The following is a 16,355-nucleotide window of genomic DNA, read 5'->3' on the forward strand; positions in this document are numbered from 1 at the left end:
TGTTCTAACCTCTAGAGACGTGATCCAGTCTACAGATCAGTTAGCGTAGCTGCTAGTGGTCTCCTGTAAACTGTGGGGTCAGAGTCGGCTGTAGTGATTCAAGGAATAAGAAATAGATGTGTAAAGACGGAGCTTCAGACATCCGTCTGTACTAAGAGGCCTGGAATTACTGGGAAACTAGAAGGTACAAGATGAGTTCACCTCTCCTTCACAGTACAGTCAGCTGGCTGTGAGTTTGAACTCTGGGTGGTGTGAATAAGCTGAAGCGCCTCCTCCTGCAGCTGCTGTTCAGTTCAGGCTGCAGAGGCACATCCGTCCTGATTATCATGAGCAGCCAACTGTGGTGAAGACACGGCGTTCCTGCTGCTGCAGCACAGCAGCCTTCATCTGCTGGATTACACAACCTCCACCAGGACACACCTGACATTTACAGGTACAGCACACTGCACGCAGGGCAGGATGAGCACCCCGCAAGGCCACCAGTCTGTAATGATCTATGCAGCATATGCTAATCTCAACCAGAATAACAAAAAGATTAAATGTCGATTTTTGCCAAACGAGGTTTCTCTCTCTGCAGTGATGGTGGAGAAACGTGAGGTTAGCATACTGAGTCAGAAGAGTCACAACAACAATAAACAGGAAGTCAGTAATGTTAGTGTGTCAGCAGGTGGAGCTGCAGTAGTAGCACTTTAGTAGCACTCTAATTTGAATCGTTGACCGATGCCCTCAGACTAACAACTAATTTGAACTCAAACACTTAAAAAACAAAACATTAAAAAATCAAAGGAACATTTTTGTGGGTAAATTGTCATCATGTTTTTCAATACAACCTGCTGAGACAACATGAATTTATTTCTATTTTATAGTACAGTCCTGTGAAAAGGCATGTTTTAACAGGACTCTATGCAGTCATGTGTAAAACTAAGCAAACATACTGCTTCCATTGGAATTAAGATGCTGCTAATCAAATGCACTTAGCTGATCATCTATAAATTAGAGCAACTCTATAAAAGCAGAGGTTTTGACATTTTGCCGTTGTGCATTAACACAATCACAAAGGAGTGGACGTCTCAGCAAATTCACACCAAGGTCAGACAACTTAAGACTTCTTTGTTATCAGTGTGATTTTTTTTTTTCCCTTTTGAAAAACCCGTGAAGGTGTGCCAGGACTGTGGGAGAACAGACGGAGAGCAGGTACCAGGACCTGAGAGCAAAGAACCATCTTGCTCTGAGGTCGCAGTTCTAATCACTGTACTCATCTGAAATCAAACCGAGTCTGTAAGTATACCTCAAAACTAACAGGACGCATACACATGGATTATCACCAGTAAGGTGCTTTTGTTGTCCATGTGGTGTCTATGCTGGAGGTGAAGCAGGTAAAGTCTGCAGACTACACGCTGCCAGACTTTAAATAACCACAGAGGAGAGTGTGTGATATTAGATTGTTGTGTAACTGAAGCTGAGGAGCATCGACGTGTTGGCAGGATGAAACAGCAGCTGATGATCAGCAGATAGCAACAACATCGACCTGTTTTCACTGACAGAAACATGAGACCAGTGTTGATCTGAGGTCAGTAGAATTTTAGCAGGAGCTGCGCTTCACATCCAACTCACAATTCATCCACAGAACAATTCATCCAGCAGTGCTTCTAGTTTTTAGCAATCACGTGTGTGCAATCAGCAGTGAACACATGGAGTTGAATTCATCCTCAGAAAGTGACAAAAATAATTTGCAATAAAATAAAATACTCCACGGATCAACAACATAATAATATAAAGAAGAAGAAAAATGATGACTAACAGATACCTTCCACACCGTGCTGGCTGTGTTGTGCCGTTTATTGTTTGCAGGTAGTTGTTCTGCTGTGTTACACTGACACCTGGTGGCGAGTGGTGGATTTACTGACAAACGTTTCTGTACTGAAACAGTAAAACGATTAAATAAGCACTGACCGAACTATTAGTGACCGGTGTGGTCGCAAAACCATGTTCGTTCGTTTGTTTTGTCAGATTTTATCCACCGTGCTGATGGACCCGGGAACTAATACGTTTCACAGTTGTATATACAACCTTTACGTCCAAAATCCGGGGGATGTGACGTCAGAGGCGATGCTAGATTTGAGGTTTTAACATGAAATCTATAGACGATTCGTATGTAAATAAACGGATCGTTGTACAGCGAAAAAAAATCCTCCCAACAGCTTACATAAATCATATCGGGGAGGTCATGTCTGTTCGACTTTTAAATAATGAAATTTCCGACGATGTAAGCACGTGGTTCCATGGTGTAATGGTTAGCACTCTGGACTCTGAATCCAGCGATCCGAGTTCAAATCTCGGTGGAACCTGCCATCATTTTTCTCCTGATACACAGGAATAAATCCATCAAGTATAAAAAATAAAATTGACTGAATAAAGTCACAGCAGTTAGTAGAAGCGCAGCCCTGTGCGCAAGTGTCATAGGACCAGGTGACATTCATACCTCATATCTTTACTTTTTGATATGAAATACAAGAAATACATGCAGTGGTTTATTGAAAAGAGCAAATATAAATGTAAATGCAGCAGTCCGGTTTCTATGACCATCTTTATTCTTCAACACAACCTTAACTCTGTTAAGCATTTAAAAAAAATCTTATTCAGGAATAGATTTACAGGCTTGTTGAATCCCGCACTGCTTTGATAATGTTGAGCTTCAGGTTCTGGGGAGGCTAATCCATGACTGATAATGTTCCATTGTCTGTTTTTATATCCAAGAATGCTTTTACTGCACTGGCACTGTGTTTGGAGTCCTTGTCCCAAACACTGAAAAATGGTTAAAAAAAAGAAGTTGTTTTCTGTCAGGTTTTTCCAGATGATGTTGCATGGTGGATCATCTGAGAAGCTCCTTCAGTCCTAAAAGCAATTGGTGGAGAGTCCCAGATTTTAAGCCCTATGGGAGTGTCTCCAAGAGGATCATGGACCCCCACTGTTCCTCTGCCTAATCACCCAAGCCAAGGTGTGAAAATGGGTGTCGGTCACAATCAGACAAGGTTTCGGGTGAACCCATTGTGAAACCTAGTCCCACCCTGCCGTGTGATTTACTGAGGTCAAAAGGCCCAGGATGTGAGTGGGTGATAAGGCGTCTGTGAAGTGAGAACCATTTCAGGTGACTACATCATGGAGCTCATTGAGAAAAGACCAAGGGTTTGCAGCGCTGTCAACAAAGCTAAGGGTGGTTCAGGAATCTAAAAGACTTATTTAGAGTTATTTATCAGTTTTTTTCTTTGCTACATAATTCTTGCTTCATATATTTGATATCATCAGTATGTATCTACAATGTAGAAAGCAATAAAAATAAACACAAAAATAAACAAAATGAGAAGGTGTGTCCAAACTGTTGACGGGTCTGGCTCTTTGGAAGCAAAAGATAAAGAAGTGAAGTGTGGCTCAAGAGTTTTACACAGTACTTCACTTCTTTAACTTTTAAGATCAGGTGATTAGCTTGAGTAATCACATACATTTCATAGTCATGCACAAAGACAAATGTAAGAGAATGTGCACAGAAACAAAGCAGGGATGTTTGATGTTCCACATGTCTCTCATGGTTAACGGCTCATTATTTTAAACATTGTAAATGAGAAGCAGTGATGCCTTATTTGCCCCTTAAACTGAACATGACCCCTCACTTTGTATAGTGGTGAGGATTCGGGCCACCAGTCAGACGTTTGGAGGTCCAGATTGAGCCAGACTGTGGGTGATCCTCTCTGTTTATCAAATCATAGATTTAAAGTCTTAGTTCCTCATTAAAACGCCTAATGTCCTCATTAAATCGCCTTCATTAGTGGAAACAAAGCAGGAATGACACAGAGGGTTGCAGTCCTGGCAGAATGGATGGACAAGGTCAACCTGACCTGAACACGACCTTGATGTTACCTCATCGGTGATTTATGCAGGAGTTCATGCTCTGGATTTAAAAGCAGGAAATCAGTTCTAACTGGACAAACCGTCCGCTCTCAGCAGTCTGTCAGCAGTCTAAGAGCTGAAGCGAAATCACCTTATCAGCCTAGAGGAGAGAAAGGCCCATTTAATAGAGCTGCAGGTCAGACTGAGGAGGTCATAATGAGCTTACAAAAGAGCCGTTTGGCAAAAATAAATAAAAAGAGTGCACAGTGCAGAGCATATGGTTTCCCTGGTATGCAAAAGGAGACGGTTTAATGTGTGCAGTGTAAAAGCTAAAAAAAATGTAACGTAAGGGATGAATATCAGAAGTACAAAGTGAAATGTGGCTACAGCTTCGAGGGACAAAGCTTTGAGACTCACAAACCTGAGCCCGACTCCTTCTTCTTCTGTCGTTTACAAGAAACCAAAAATCTAGACATTGCTCATTCTCACTTCATGTGTTTGAACATGTGTGCTGCTCTTACAGTCTGGGCTCTGCTGGCTTCGGTGCTTCCAGCAGATCATAAATCTGCAGCAGTGATTCTTTGCAAAAAACCTGGATTTGGATCATCACCGATGTGTTGGACTGGGCTGAGGTGTTAACACGGCGCAGAAAAGTTAGACAAATATTACTGTCAGCGCCGTCAAACACGTACCAGGGTTCGTTTGATGTCACGGTAGATCTTTCACCATGGATGAAAAAAAATTAGGAGGTTGTGTAAAATGTTAATAATGACAGAATTCAGCTGTTTACAAATCCTTTACATCTAATTTTTATGTGCGAAAGGACCTTTACCCTGCTGACTCTGGAAAAGTACTGTTTTAATTCTTTTAGACCTGAGTGCAGCACTGTTGATCACACAATCCTATGAAACCGTTTGAAGACGTGCGTCGGCATCCAAGGTTCTGCTCTAAAATGGTTTGCCTCTTACTTAGAGAGCAGAACTCCTTGATGCAGGGCAACAAAACTCTTCCCCTGCTACACTTACTTGTGGAATACCTCAGGGCTCTATTCTGGGCCCCGTCTTATTCTCCTTATACATGCTCCCATTAGGCTCTATTTTTCAGAAACACCAAATTTCCTATCACTCTTATGCAGATGATACACAGTTCTACCTCTGTCTAAAACCATGTGCTGATAGCACATTGCAGAAAGGTTCAGATTTTCTTAACAATATTAATTGCTGGATGTCTTTGAACTTTCTCAAACTAAACCATGACAAACTTGACATTATCATTTTTAGCGACTAAGACTGTTAGTCTCATAAGAAATGTCTTGGGCCCATTATCAGCTATTGTACATCCCCATGTACATCTGAGGACTTTTGGTGTTGTTGAGTTTCCTGCACTCCTTCTTTTTAGGAATGTATCAGACTGTTGATTTGAACACTCCTACATTTTTTTGCTATCTCTCTGATAGCTTTATTTAGGTTTGTCAGCCTAATGATGGCCTCCTACACGTGCATCACTGATATGAAGTTCAACTTGAAATAAACTCTAGATATTTATCTCCTTAATTTGTCATGAAATAATGAGTGAACAGACCTCACCTGGCCATGAACCTGCCTGTCAGCCAGTTGTCCAATTAATTTTGAGGCTTTAAAATGAGAGACAACAGTTCATGCAATACTTTTGTCAAACTCTTGAGTTGAAGCTATAAGTCTGCACTTCAGTCAGGTCTACTGTGGTAGTGTACAGAGTGAAAACCACAACAAGTCACTCTAAGTTGCACTTTTTATATACAGCGGTCCCTCGTTTATCGCGAGTGTTACGTTCTAAAAATAACCCGCGATAGGTGAAGTAGGGAACTTTATTTTTTTTACAATTATTATAGATGTTTTAAGGCTGTAAAACCCCTCTCTACACACTTTATACACTTTTCTTAGACAGGCATCGACATTTCCACACTTTTCTTTCTTGTTTAAACTCTCAAAGATCAAACCTTCGTAGAAAAACCCTGTTTTCAGGTCCAGAACATGGGAATAGATCAGCTGCAAGAGAATTCAACATTAATGAATCAATGGGGCGACCGTGGCTCAGGGGGTTGGGAAGCGTATCTGTACCCGGAAGGTCGCCGGTTCGATCCCCGAGCTCTCTGTCCTGGTCGTTGTGTCCTTGGGCAAGACACTTCACCCTACCGCCTACTGGTGTTGGCCGATGGTGCGATATGGCAGCCTCGCTTCTGTCAGTCTGCCCCAGGGCAGCTGTGGCTACAACTGTAGCTGCCTCCACCAGTGTGTGAATGTGAGAGTGAATGAATAGTGGCATTGTAAAGCGCTTTGGGTGCCTTGAAACACGCTATATAAATCCAATCCATTATTATTAATGGTATGGAAGTAGAGGAAGTTAAGTTTGAATTATCTGACAGTTTTGTTTCGCTTAATGTGCCTTATAATCCTTTGACGTCGACACCGTTGTGTTTGTTGTCTTCTGCTGGCAAAGATTTATGTAAATTTGACAAGCTGAACGCATTCTGTACTGTACAGGAGACACAGCACGAGATTGATTGAAAATGGTCTACAGCCAATCAGGACGCAGAGCACAATGCGCTGTAAAAAAAACAACAACTCCCAAACCTAACCAAAAAAACAGAGAAAATTGCACCGTCGTGATATAGGGAGGGACCACTGTGTACTGTTCTAGAGGGGATATCTTCATATTTCTACACAAATTCACAAATCGCCGCAAAGGTAGAAGTCTGAAAAGCCAACTTTATTTCTATTACAGAATCAACCAAGTGAACGTTTTACATCATGTTTTTTTTTTTTTTAGTTTTCTTAAATTTTTTTTATAAAAAGAAACAAAGTCACAATTTGAATGGTGATAAAAGAAAAGATGCCATAAATAGTTTGATTCGAAATGGGCTGAGAAACAAAACAAACACACAAATAGACAGAACAAAAAACACAAAATGAAAAAACTCGGGGATGTTTTTGGAGGTGAGTCTGATGAGAGACAGGCTGTTTCCAACCACAGAAACACAACACCCTGAACATGTGCACAAAAGTTTGTTTTTTAGCTATGTAGTGTCTGCATGACTCATAGCAACACCCCAGCATATAATACCATATCTGCTCTGTACATGTGTTGTATAAAGTTTTGAGGCTTGAATTGTTGCATTTACAACAGCAGAAAAAAACTGCTACATGATTTATTGATCCATGTTTATACATTTAATCAAAGAGACAATGACGACACAGGGTGAAGAAACAAAGATCCTGAAGATGAAGTCAGCATTTAGTGAGAGAAACCAGCAGGCTGTCCTGCGAGAAAACAGCATGTTTCTTTCTAGTTTCCATGAGAATAACAGAAACGTGTCTGTGGCTCACTGTCAAGAACCAAAATGTAGCTGGATCATCTGGATTTCAGAGGCTAAAAAGATCAAAATTAAGTTTAAGCTCAACTATCTACATTCATCACCAGAGTTAGTTGTGCTTTTATTTCGAAGGCGAAATGCAAACAGGAAGTCTGATAACCATGTTTGGCGTTGATGAGCAAACTTCTCAAGCCAAAATCAGATAATAAAGTCACTGTGTTTTGGTTTTGCATATAAAATGAAACCAAAATACGTCAAACTGAAAGCGTGATTTTGTTTTGAAATTATTTTGCCTCAATTTGCTTCCTGCAGAAAATACCCGGACCCCAGAGATCACAAGTGTAAGTAAAGTCTTTAAATACCTGAAGAAGAATATGTTTCTCACCTCTCTGGGGACATCTCAGGCCCTCCAAGGTTTGGAGGCCTATCTCCCCCTACCACCACTTCCCCTGCCAGTGGCGGACTCCCTCAGACATCGGTGCGTTGGTGGTTCTTTGTGTCCGGGGATGGGCGTCCAGGTACACACCGGCTCACTCCTTGGTGGCCGCTTATCGGGGCCTGGAGCCTGGGGCTCGCTCGGGCCACTTCGGAGGTGGGGTGCCCCCGGCCTCTCGGCCTGGGGCTCGGTCACTCAGGCGCAGCTGGCTGCCGGCGGAGCTCACGGGCGCGTCACTGCAACCCCCCCTGGCTTCTGCTCCGCGGCTGCTGAGCGAGCCCTCATCTGGGACTCTCCTCAGCTCTTTCCGGGACAGTGGCGCAGCTGCCCCTCTGTTGGTCTTCCTTGGTCTCTTGTGTTCTGGGGGCCTCTGGATGTCTGGAGTTTTGATCTCCTCCACACCTGCTTCACGCCCTGGAGGACGGGGCTGTGGCCCCCCCACACCCTCTAGCAGATTATTACATGAAGGAACCTTTTAAAAAAACAAAAAACAAGCGCGTCCATGCTCACAGGTGTACACACGGGTGATCACACCCACAAACTACACCCTTTTTGGCTCCTACCTCAAAGCACACTGTGTTCTGTTGATCTTATGTGCCGCACAATAATGTTTAACATTTAGTATTTACTGTCATATTCCCATATATCATTGTGATGCTGTTTATTCTATTACTCTTGTTCTCTTCTGCTTGCTTTCTTTTTTCTTTCTCAGCAGGTGATCCAGGTGATTGATATATGCATTTTTTTTTCTCTGCCCGTTCTGTTGGTTTTTGTCTTTTGCCCTTCTCCCCCGTCCCTCTTCTCAGCTGTTTCTCTTTCCCTCTTTCTTTCTCCCCTTCTTTCCCCCAGTCAAGTCTGTCCCGTATTCAGTAAGTGAAAATAAAATAAACAATAAAAGGTGAATCAAATGGACCATTACGGCAAGGCTGGGATGGTCAGTTTGGCAAAGTAAATCCGTTGGGCATCTTTCTTTGCCTTTAGACAACAATTCTGATGGCAAAAGAGCCAAACGGGACAGGCAAAAAAAAAAAAAAAAAAAAAAAAAAAAAAAAGACTGCTTGCTTGTTGTATACTGTTTGAAAGGGCAGTCTCCTCTAAAAGCCACCAGATGCTCATCTACAGTGACATTTGGAGGATGTAGATGAGTTGCTGTCACCGCGCACACTTGTCTTGTTGAGGGCAGACTGGTCTTGTATCATGGTTCAAAAAAGGGAGGCAAAATTTCTCGAGTGACATTCTGCATTGAAAAATTGTCTGACTAAAATCTGCATCCCATAAACTGCTATTAAATTCATTTCTGGATGTGTACTCAGCAAAAAAAAAAAAAAAAAAAAAAAAAAAAAAAGAAGAATATGTTTCTCTCTGATGCAGGTGGATGGACGCAGCACTGCAGCAGCTCATTTCACTGTTTGTTCCCTTTTTACTCCTTTTTTCTTTTGTTTTTTCACAGAAGGCCAAAGATTTTAGCAAAAATTAGACAAAAGTTTCATTCAGTATTTCTACACGCTGTTATTTAATGCAAAAATCCCAAATGATTCCTGACTGTGCCATGACTAACGATTCATGTATGTAATGAATTTACTGTGACGCAGTTCTTTGTGCCTCACTAAAAAGTGTTTATGACTTAGATGGTAAATGGCCTGTATTTATATAGCGCCTTACTAGTCCCTAAGGACCCCAAAGCGCTTTACATATCCAGTCATCCACCCATTCACACACCTGGGGCGCACTGACAGAGGCGACTTAGAGACGATGGAACATCAGGAACCATAAATGAGGGCCTGCAAATAATGAAATCTGCTTCTAATAAGGGCCTCTGACTTGTTGTCAGTTGACTCTGTTGAGCAAAGACACAGTATTCAGCAGGTGTGTTCTCATTCTACCAGTTTCTGTACTGAATATAAACGTGGAGCTGGCCGGACGAGATTTGAGTTACAGATCTGAGGTTTCCCTTAGATTTTTAACTTTGACTTTGTAACTTGCTGCTTTAAGATGCTCACAGGTGGCTTGACTCAGCTGTGATGTTGCTCTGGCCCGGACACAAATGTCAGATTTGGCTCTTTTTTTTGTGCGTTAATTTTGGCTGAACATCAGGTTCAGGTAGCAGCATCAGTCGAATCAGTGTGGGGCCAGACCTGACATCCGGAGATGGACCAGACCAGTGTTTGATTTGTTAAACTCCAGAGCGATAGTCAGTAAAAGCTCCTTTAGACAGCAAGAAAACTGTTGTTGCTGGGGTTTTTGAGAATTTATAATAATCTGCAGTCTTTGAATCAGGCATATAATTTGATTCAACACGGGACGAGTCGTGCTGAGTCAGTAGATTTTATGTCATCTAGCTTAGTCTCAATCTAAGAATCACACTGACTGTTGATGGGTTGATAGAAAATTAACTTTTTATTATGATTATGAAGCTAAATAATTTAATATGATGTAGGTGATAAAAATTGATATCTTTCTGCAAACGATATTTTTGTATGGCTGTGCTGGTGTTGGTTTAATGAGCTGCTGTAGTGTTTGCTTCCACCTGCAAAGCTGCTTTCTATGTGATAAAGGCACATGACATCAGTGTGATCCTTCCGGTGTTTATACAGTACAGCTGGCAGAGGTGAAGGTGTCCCGTGATCGGCCTGTGGTTGCATCTGCCGAACCCCACCCCCTGACCTCCCCATGCAGGCCAGACATTACAGAGACAAACAGAAACCATCTTGGTGCATCTCAATGTTCCCTTCAACATTTTAAAAAACATAAAACGACAGCTCTATGAGTGTGTTACAGAAGTGGTCCTCTATCTGCAGGATAATACCCTCTGTGTTGACTGTCTCACATCTGCTGTAGCTTCTCCTCATTGTTGTTGTTATGAAGGCTGAGGTTCAGATCAAAGGCTGACTGCTTCCTCAGAGCGCGCGGGATAACATTCTTCTTCAAAAACCTTTTCTTCAGAAAGTTGTTGCTCATGCTGTAAGGAAAGTAGGTGTGGAGGAAGTACATGAGGCTCAAGCCAGAGCCTGCAAAGTAACGCGGCTGAGGCTGCGGAGCCAGCAGCGCCTGCACGATGGTGTCAACAACAGGCTGGAGGTTGGTGGTGGTGTGTTTGGCAAAGGTCTGGAACAGATCCTTGGTCTCGGTCACGTACTCCTCACCGTAGTCCTCAAGCAACGCCGGGGACAGATTCTGCAGCAGATGCTTGTGCTGTTTCTCCCAGTAGGCGGAGTTACTGGACTGAGCTGCAGACAGAAGAGGGCAGTGTTACCATAGCAACATCAATGACACCAAACCCCAATATTGCTTGCTTTTTAACTTCGACATTTAAAGTGAAAATCCATTTTAGGCCTTCGGTGTGTAGTTTTTTAGGTTTAGAATCAGCATCTCTGCTTCACATGCAGGTTTAATTTCAACAAAAGGGACGGCTGTAGCTGCCTGCACAGAATCAGCAGCTTTTGACACTTCACTGCCTCAGTGTGAGCCTTGACTCAGCTGCGGACTGGCTGTTTAACTGTTGAACATGGTGTCAGCAGGTCTTGGAAAGTTCAAGTTGAAGAGTGGGATAAGAAGCTTAAATGCAAACCTGTTTCTTCAGGATTAAAGAGTAAACAGATGGAAAGTGAGCCAGCTCGGTGTTTACATCCCTGTCATCACCACAGCCGGCGTGACGGGAACTCCTCTCTGTGGTTCTTTTGCTGTCCTACGTTTTCCTGTTTGAAGCTGCTGTTTGCTTTTATTGTTTTTGTGAGGACCCAGGAGGACTAGAATAGTTTTGGTCACACTGCAGTGGTAAACATTACAACCTGTTTTTATTACAGCTGAGTGCAAGTGGACTTTTAAAAGCTTTTTTCACTGTTTAAAGATTTTCTTTTACCTTCAGACCAATAAGAAACACATTTCACTCTAATGTGTGATAATAAAGTGTACAAAAGTAATTTAGAGTTTAGGGTTAAAGCTGATCCCATCACTGCCTGGCAAACACTGGTAAGCTATTAACGAGGGGTTTTCCTGGAGGAGACTAACTTTCTTTTACTGCAGTCTTCACTGGTTTGTAAAGGCCTTTGAGACAGATAATCACACTGTTTTTCAAATCATATAAATAATGAAAAAAATAATCAGCGTTTGTGTGGTTTAGATCAATATTAACAGTCCTACTAGCAGCATTTAAGTATTTAATTTTTATTTTCCAAAATGCACTTTCTATGCTGATGATTATGCACAAGTTGCAACTTGCTTTTTGTTACTGCCAAACAATTTATTTAAGATTTGTCAATTTCTTATAGAAGCATAGGAAGAAAATTAGATATTTCATGCTTTTTAAATGTTTATGAAAAAATGATAAATAGCTTTGACATAACATTGAATTAGATCCCTTTACAAAGTCATTAAGACTGCTAAAGATTAGAAAGCGTAATTTAATTGCATGGAGCAATGCGTCTATTGGTTGATGCTCAGGTGTTTATTTTCTCCCAGTTTCTGCAATTTTGCATCTCAGGTTACAACAGACTCTGAGTCAGAAGAGAATAATGCACTGATAGTATAATATACTCTATTGCACAGTCAGAACTTTTAATACTTCAGGGACTTTTTATTGTCAGTACTTTAATGCGTTACTGCTAATTTTCCTAAAGTAAATTATGCAAGTACTTACTCCATCACTGGCCCGTGATTGTGAGTTAGATATTGTCTCTACATTTCAACATAATCAGGTTGTTGAGTTGTTATGTTGATCTGTCTCCTGAGCACAGCAACTGCAGGACAAAGTGAATTACTGAGGCATGCTCCCTCCCTCCCTCTAATCATATCCATCCATCCCCGAAGAGTTTCGAAATCCCAAGTCAGCGCTGAGTGTGTGCATGTGTGAAAACAGATGGTCCATCACACATGTGTTTCTCATCACGAGCGTACTTTCCTCAGCAGGAGGGCTGTCATTGTGTTTGACATGAGGCCAAACCACAGTGTACAACTCCTGCAGGATGAGGAGTGCAGTTTATTCCCGATGGATCCGAATTAATAAAAATCTTAAGCTTATTTCTACATCTCACCTCAGCGCTTAGCGAGCCCTTCGTCACAACTTGTCATCTTCTCTGGAAGGTTTGGCAGCCAAACAAATATTCCACTCATCACTTTTACTTTTTGAACCAGAATGTGGAACAGTTTTTAAAATTTTTTTACTTTAGTTTTTTACAGATTTCTTGGTCTGTCAATATTACAGAAAATTATTTGATAAGAATATGAAGTGATGTGAATAGTACGAGTTGGTTTTGAAAACAATGAATAAATCTAATTCTCTGGTTGGTACCATTAAACGAAGCTATTAAAAATACTACAGTTTAACTTAAAAAAGTGTCAAATAAAGTTTCTTTTAGTTTCCCGTGTCTAGTTTTATAATGCAGTAACAACAGATTTATTTCGTTTGATTAAAGCGTCTAACTAGAAAATGAAAATATTGGATGACCGTTGATTGAGCCTTGTGGAACTCCTACATCTTATCACATTTCATATAAAAATAACAATTTGTTTCCGTTGACTATTGTGCCTTAGTAGGTCCGAATACCAGCATGACATAAATCATTCATGCAGGTTTTTAACTGACTGAATGCAGCCAATGACCCAACTACTCTGTTTGACCTCAAATCTCTGCTCATTCCTCTGTAAACTGTGGTGAGTTGAGGTGTCCAGGGTACTGTTTGGTACTGGTACCTGTCCTGTATGAGGATGGCAGGATGGTGGACACTTGGACTCCCCAGGGCTCCAGCTCATGTCTCAGAGTCTCAGTGATGAGGTTCAGAGCTGCTTTAGATGCTCCATATGCTGCCAGGCAGGGAAATGGCTGGTCACCTAGAAGCACCGGTAAAGCGTCAGCATGACCTCTTTCATGTAGTAAGATTAAGGCTAAATACTCTACAAAAGAATTGGTCATTTTCTTCTTTGTTTGTTCTGCTGCTGTGCAGCTGCCTTCACCCACAGAACCAGACCAAATGAGCCCTAAAGTGCTTTCTTTCCTTCCTGTTTTTTAAACCTTCACTTGAACTAACTTACGCAGGTTAATTTGTCAGAGTATTCATCCACTGGTGCGCAACGCCTGCACTTACTCAGGTACTAATTCAGAAAACCCTCCAGCCTTTCTCACAGCAGTGCTCATAAGACATAATAAACAAACCATCAAAGTAACTTGTGATTCAAGTTACAGATCTACCAGATGAAAAAATGAAAAAAGTGGGTCTTGCTTCTGAGTTGTGGTCAAAGAACCACATCAGTTCACTTTGCTGGATCCAACTGGACTAAAAATTTGACATAAAAAACTAAACTAAGAAAATGTAACTAGTGGAATTTTTATTAAACTGAATCAACAAAATGCAAAAAGCTGATCAGGGAAGAAATTCTTAAATAAATTTGTACATTATGGTCAAAATTAACTATAACATTTCTTCCGTAGGCACAGTAGCCAAATTAGCTTTGTTATAACAGCATATATTAGTCTCATTAAGTCCACTCTTGGATATCCTGGTTATTCATTTCTGTGTTAGATGTAACAATGTGAGTCTAAGAAAGAGGACGATATATATCTTCTGCAGATGTGTTTAGTGTTTTTAGGGCCCAGAGCATGAACTGTTCCCTTTCCACCTCACCACATACAGAGAAAATGTTAAACTCTGTCTTACAGTCTAACCAACAGCAGATGTCAGTGGAAGCTGCTGAGCTCATTAACTGCACCTGGGGATGAACCTTTCTGATTGATTTGGTTGCACTGTGGTGTTTTGGCATGATGACAGAGTCGAGTTGGACAAACGGCCGGCAGCAGCGCTGTTTGTTTGCTTTGGCTGTTTGAAGGCAACAGTTTAAGTGTGGCTCACTCACTTTGGAGCACTCACGTAAGATTTATCACAGCATCTTTGTATGTGTGTGTGTGTGAACGTCTCAGACACACACCGGCGGGACTGGAGATGGTCACAATGCGTCCCTTGGTCTGTCGCAGCAGCGGCAAGAAGGCCTTGGTGATGCTCAGCGTGCCGAAGAAATTGACCTCCATGCACCCACGGTAGTTGGACATCAGCGACAGCTCGACTTCTCCGAAGTTCACACACACGCCGGCGTTATTCACCAAAGCCCACAGACCTGCAAAGACAAACCAACGCACGGCAGAGGTTAGGAAATGTGGTGTGTTGACACAGACACATGAAAGCACTAATGGTAAAACAGATGGCTTGTGTGCCAGAGGACAACAAAAAGGCGAATTTAATAGTTACTGACATGACAGGATACATTTAATTAATTACAGCGTTTCAGATTTGATTGTGAAAAATCTTTTTTAGTAGATGCTGACCTTTGGTATTCAAATGAATAAAGAGTTTGACTTTAGTATTATTTCTTGCTACTTAAGTGAAACTTAAGGTAATTGCACTCCAAGTATTTGATGCTATTTTGTATTTTACACACATATTTGCGCACAAATACTGTGAAATAATGTGAACCATTCTAATTGTTTTAGTTTTAATTATCGAGCTGACTGACAGAACTTTAAAATTTAAATCATCTTCTGTACCTTACTTTTGAAGAATTTGGGTATATTTGAATAAATAAGTCATTACTTTTCTAATGATGGACCATGTTTCCTCTGTGGTGAGAGTCTGAGTACTTTTGATTGATCTCTTGGATTCACAGCGAACATGTGGAGGCCTGGTGTGTTTTCTCAGAACTTTTATGTAACATTTGTTCCGCAGACCCTCAGACTGCCAACACATTCAGCTGTAGTACACCAACAACTCTCTCTCTCGCTCTGCTGGTGTAAATAAGCCTCACTCGTCCTCATCTGAAGCGGCTGTCCCAGAATCACAGTGTTTGTTTCGGAGGCCGCTGTGGGAACTTTGTTTAGGTCTGAGCTGATGAATGATAAGCAGGCAAACAACAGGCCAAACTTTGACTCTGGGTCAGCGGTAAAAAGGTCAAACATAAAGTTTCCAAACCAGAAGGCAGCAGTTCATGTTCTGTGAACTGGAACTGGAGGTGACCTTCGGATAAAACTAAAATTGTAAAACCGAAGCTGCTTGAAATAAGCTGCAGTAAAGAATTTTATTGTGAAAGGCAACCTTAATGTGTCTTTGTGGTTATTAATGAACACTTATTACCACTCTAAGAGTCCTTATGTAAGGCAGACATCCCCACAGAGCCCTCTCTTGGAGTGATCTTTGGGTTCCCTCCCTGGTCAAGGACTATCTTGCTCAATCACTAGTTTTGTCTGATAGCCAGATCTATGAAGAGGCACTCCAGCTTTCTTTTCTTTGGCTTCTGGGAACACTTGAGGCTTTAAATAGAGTGTTTTATCCTCACCATAATCTCTGCTTATCAATGTTTTATTGCATAATCAGGTGTGTAGCCTTCTAAACTTTGTCCAATGAGCTTCAGGACATCTTAATGGCAATTCAAGCAAACAGAATGCAGCAGATGGGCGTTTGGTGCCAGAACAAAGAATTCGTTTCTAAATGAGACATTTAATAGATTTGCAGGATTTTCTAAAAGTATGTTTTTATTTTCTCATAGCTGGGAAATTTTATGGAAAAACTACAACTCGATTGATCTTCAATTAAAATAAAGCAAGAGGGGATTCTTTCTGAATCTTTTTCTGAATCCGCTCTTAGAAATCTCCAAGCAAACCACACAACAGTTTCATGATTTATGTCTCGCAGGGAGGCGAAT

At 41.4% G+C, this 16,355-nt stretch overlaps 1 protein-coding gene and 1 non-coding gene across 4 annotated transcripts in view; one reads left to right on the forward strand and one right to left on the reverse strand.

Annotated features, from left to right (window-relative positions):
* Positions 1-2,276: 2,276 nt before the first annotated feature.
* trnaq-cug (transfer RNA glutamine (anticodon CUG)) lies at positions 2,277-2,348 on the forward strand. The gene has a single exon. It is a non-coding gene; the product is annotated as a tRNA-Gln (tRNA).
* Positions 2,349-6,625: 4,277 nt separating this feature from the next.
* hsd11b2 (hydroxysteroid (11-beta) dehydrogenase 2) overlaps positions 6,626-16,355 on the reverse strand; it is a 32,466-nt gene continuing 22,736 nt past the window's right edge. For all 3 annotated transcript variants that reach the window (XM_085408366.1, XM_085408231.1, XM_085408310.1), the window contains 3 exons: positions 14,592-14,777; positions 13,362-13,499; positions 6,626-10,900 (listed from right to left, as the gene is read on the reverse strand). In XM_085408366.1, coding sequence (XP_085264492.1) covers positions 10,497-10,900; positions 13,362-13,499; positions 14,592-14,777 — 728 coding nt within the window. In that variant the 3' untranslated portion in view covers positions 6,626-10,496. The remainder of the gene's footprint in view (positions 10,901-13,361; positions 13,500-14,591; positions 14,778-16,355) is intronic.

The sequence above is a fragment of the Rhamphochromis longiceps genome, linkage group LG1 (genome assembly GCF_057381845.1).
Source record: "Rhamphochromis longiceps isolate RC_006_pf linkage group LG1, R_longiceps_female_GT1.1, whole genome shotgun sequence".
Lineage (NCBI taxonomy): Eukaryota > Metazoa > Chordata > Actinopteri > Cichliformes > Cichlidae > Rhamphochromis > Rhamphochromis longiceps.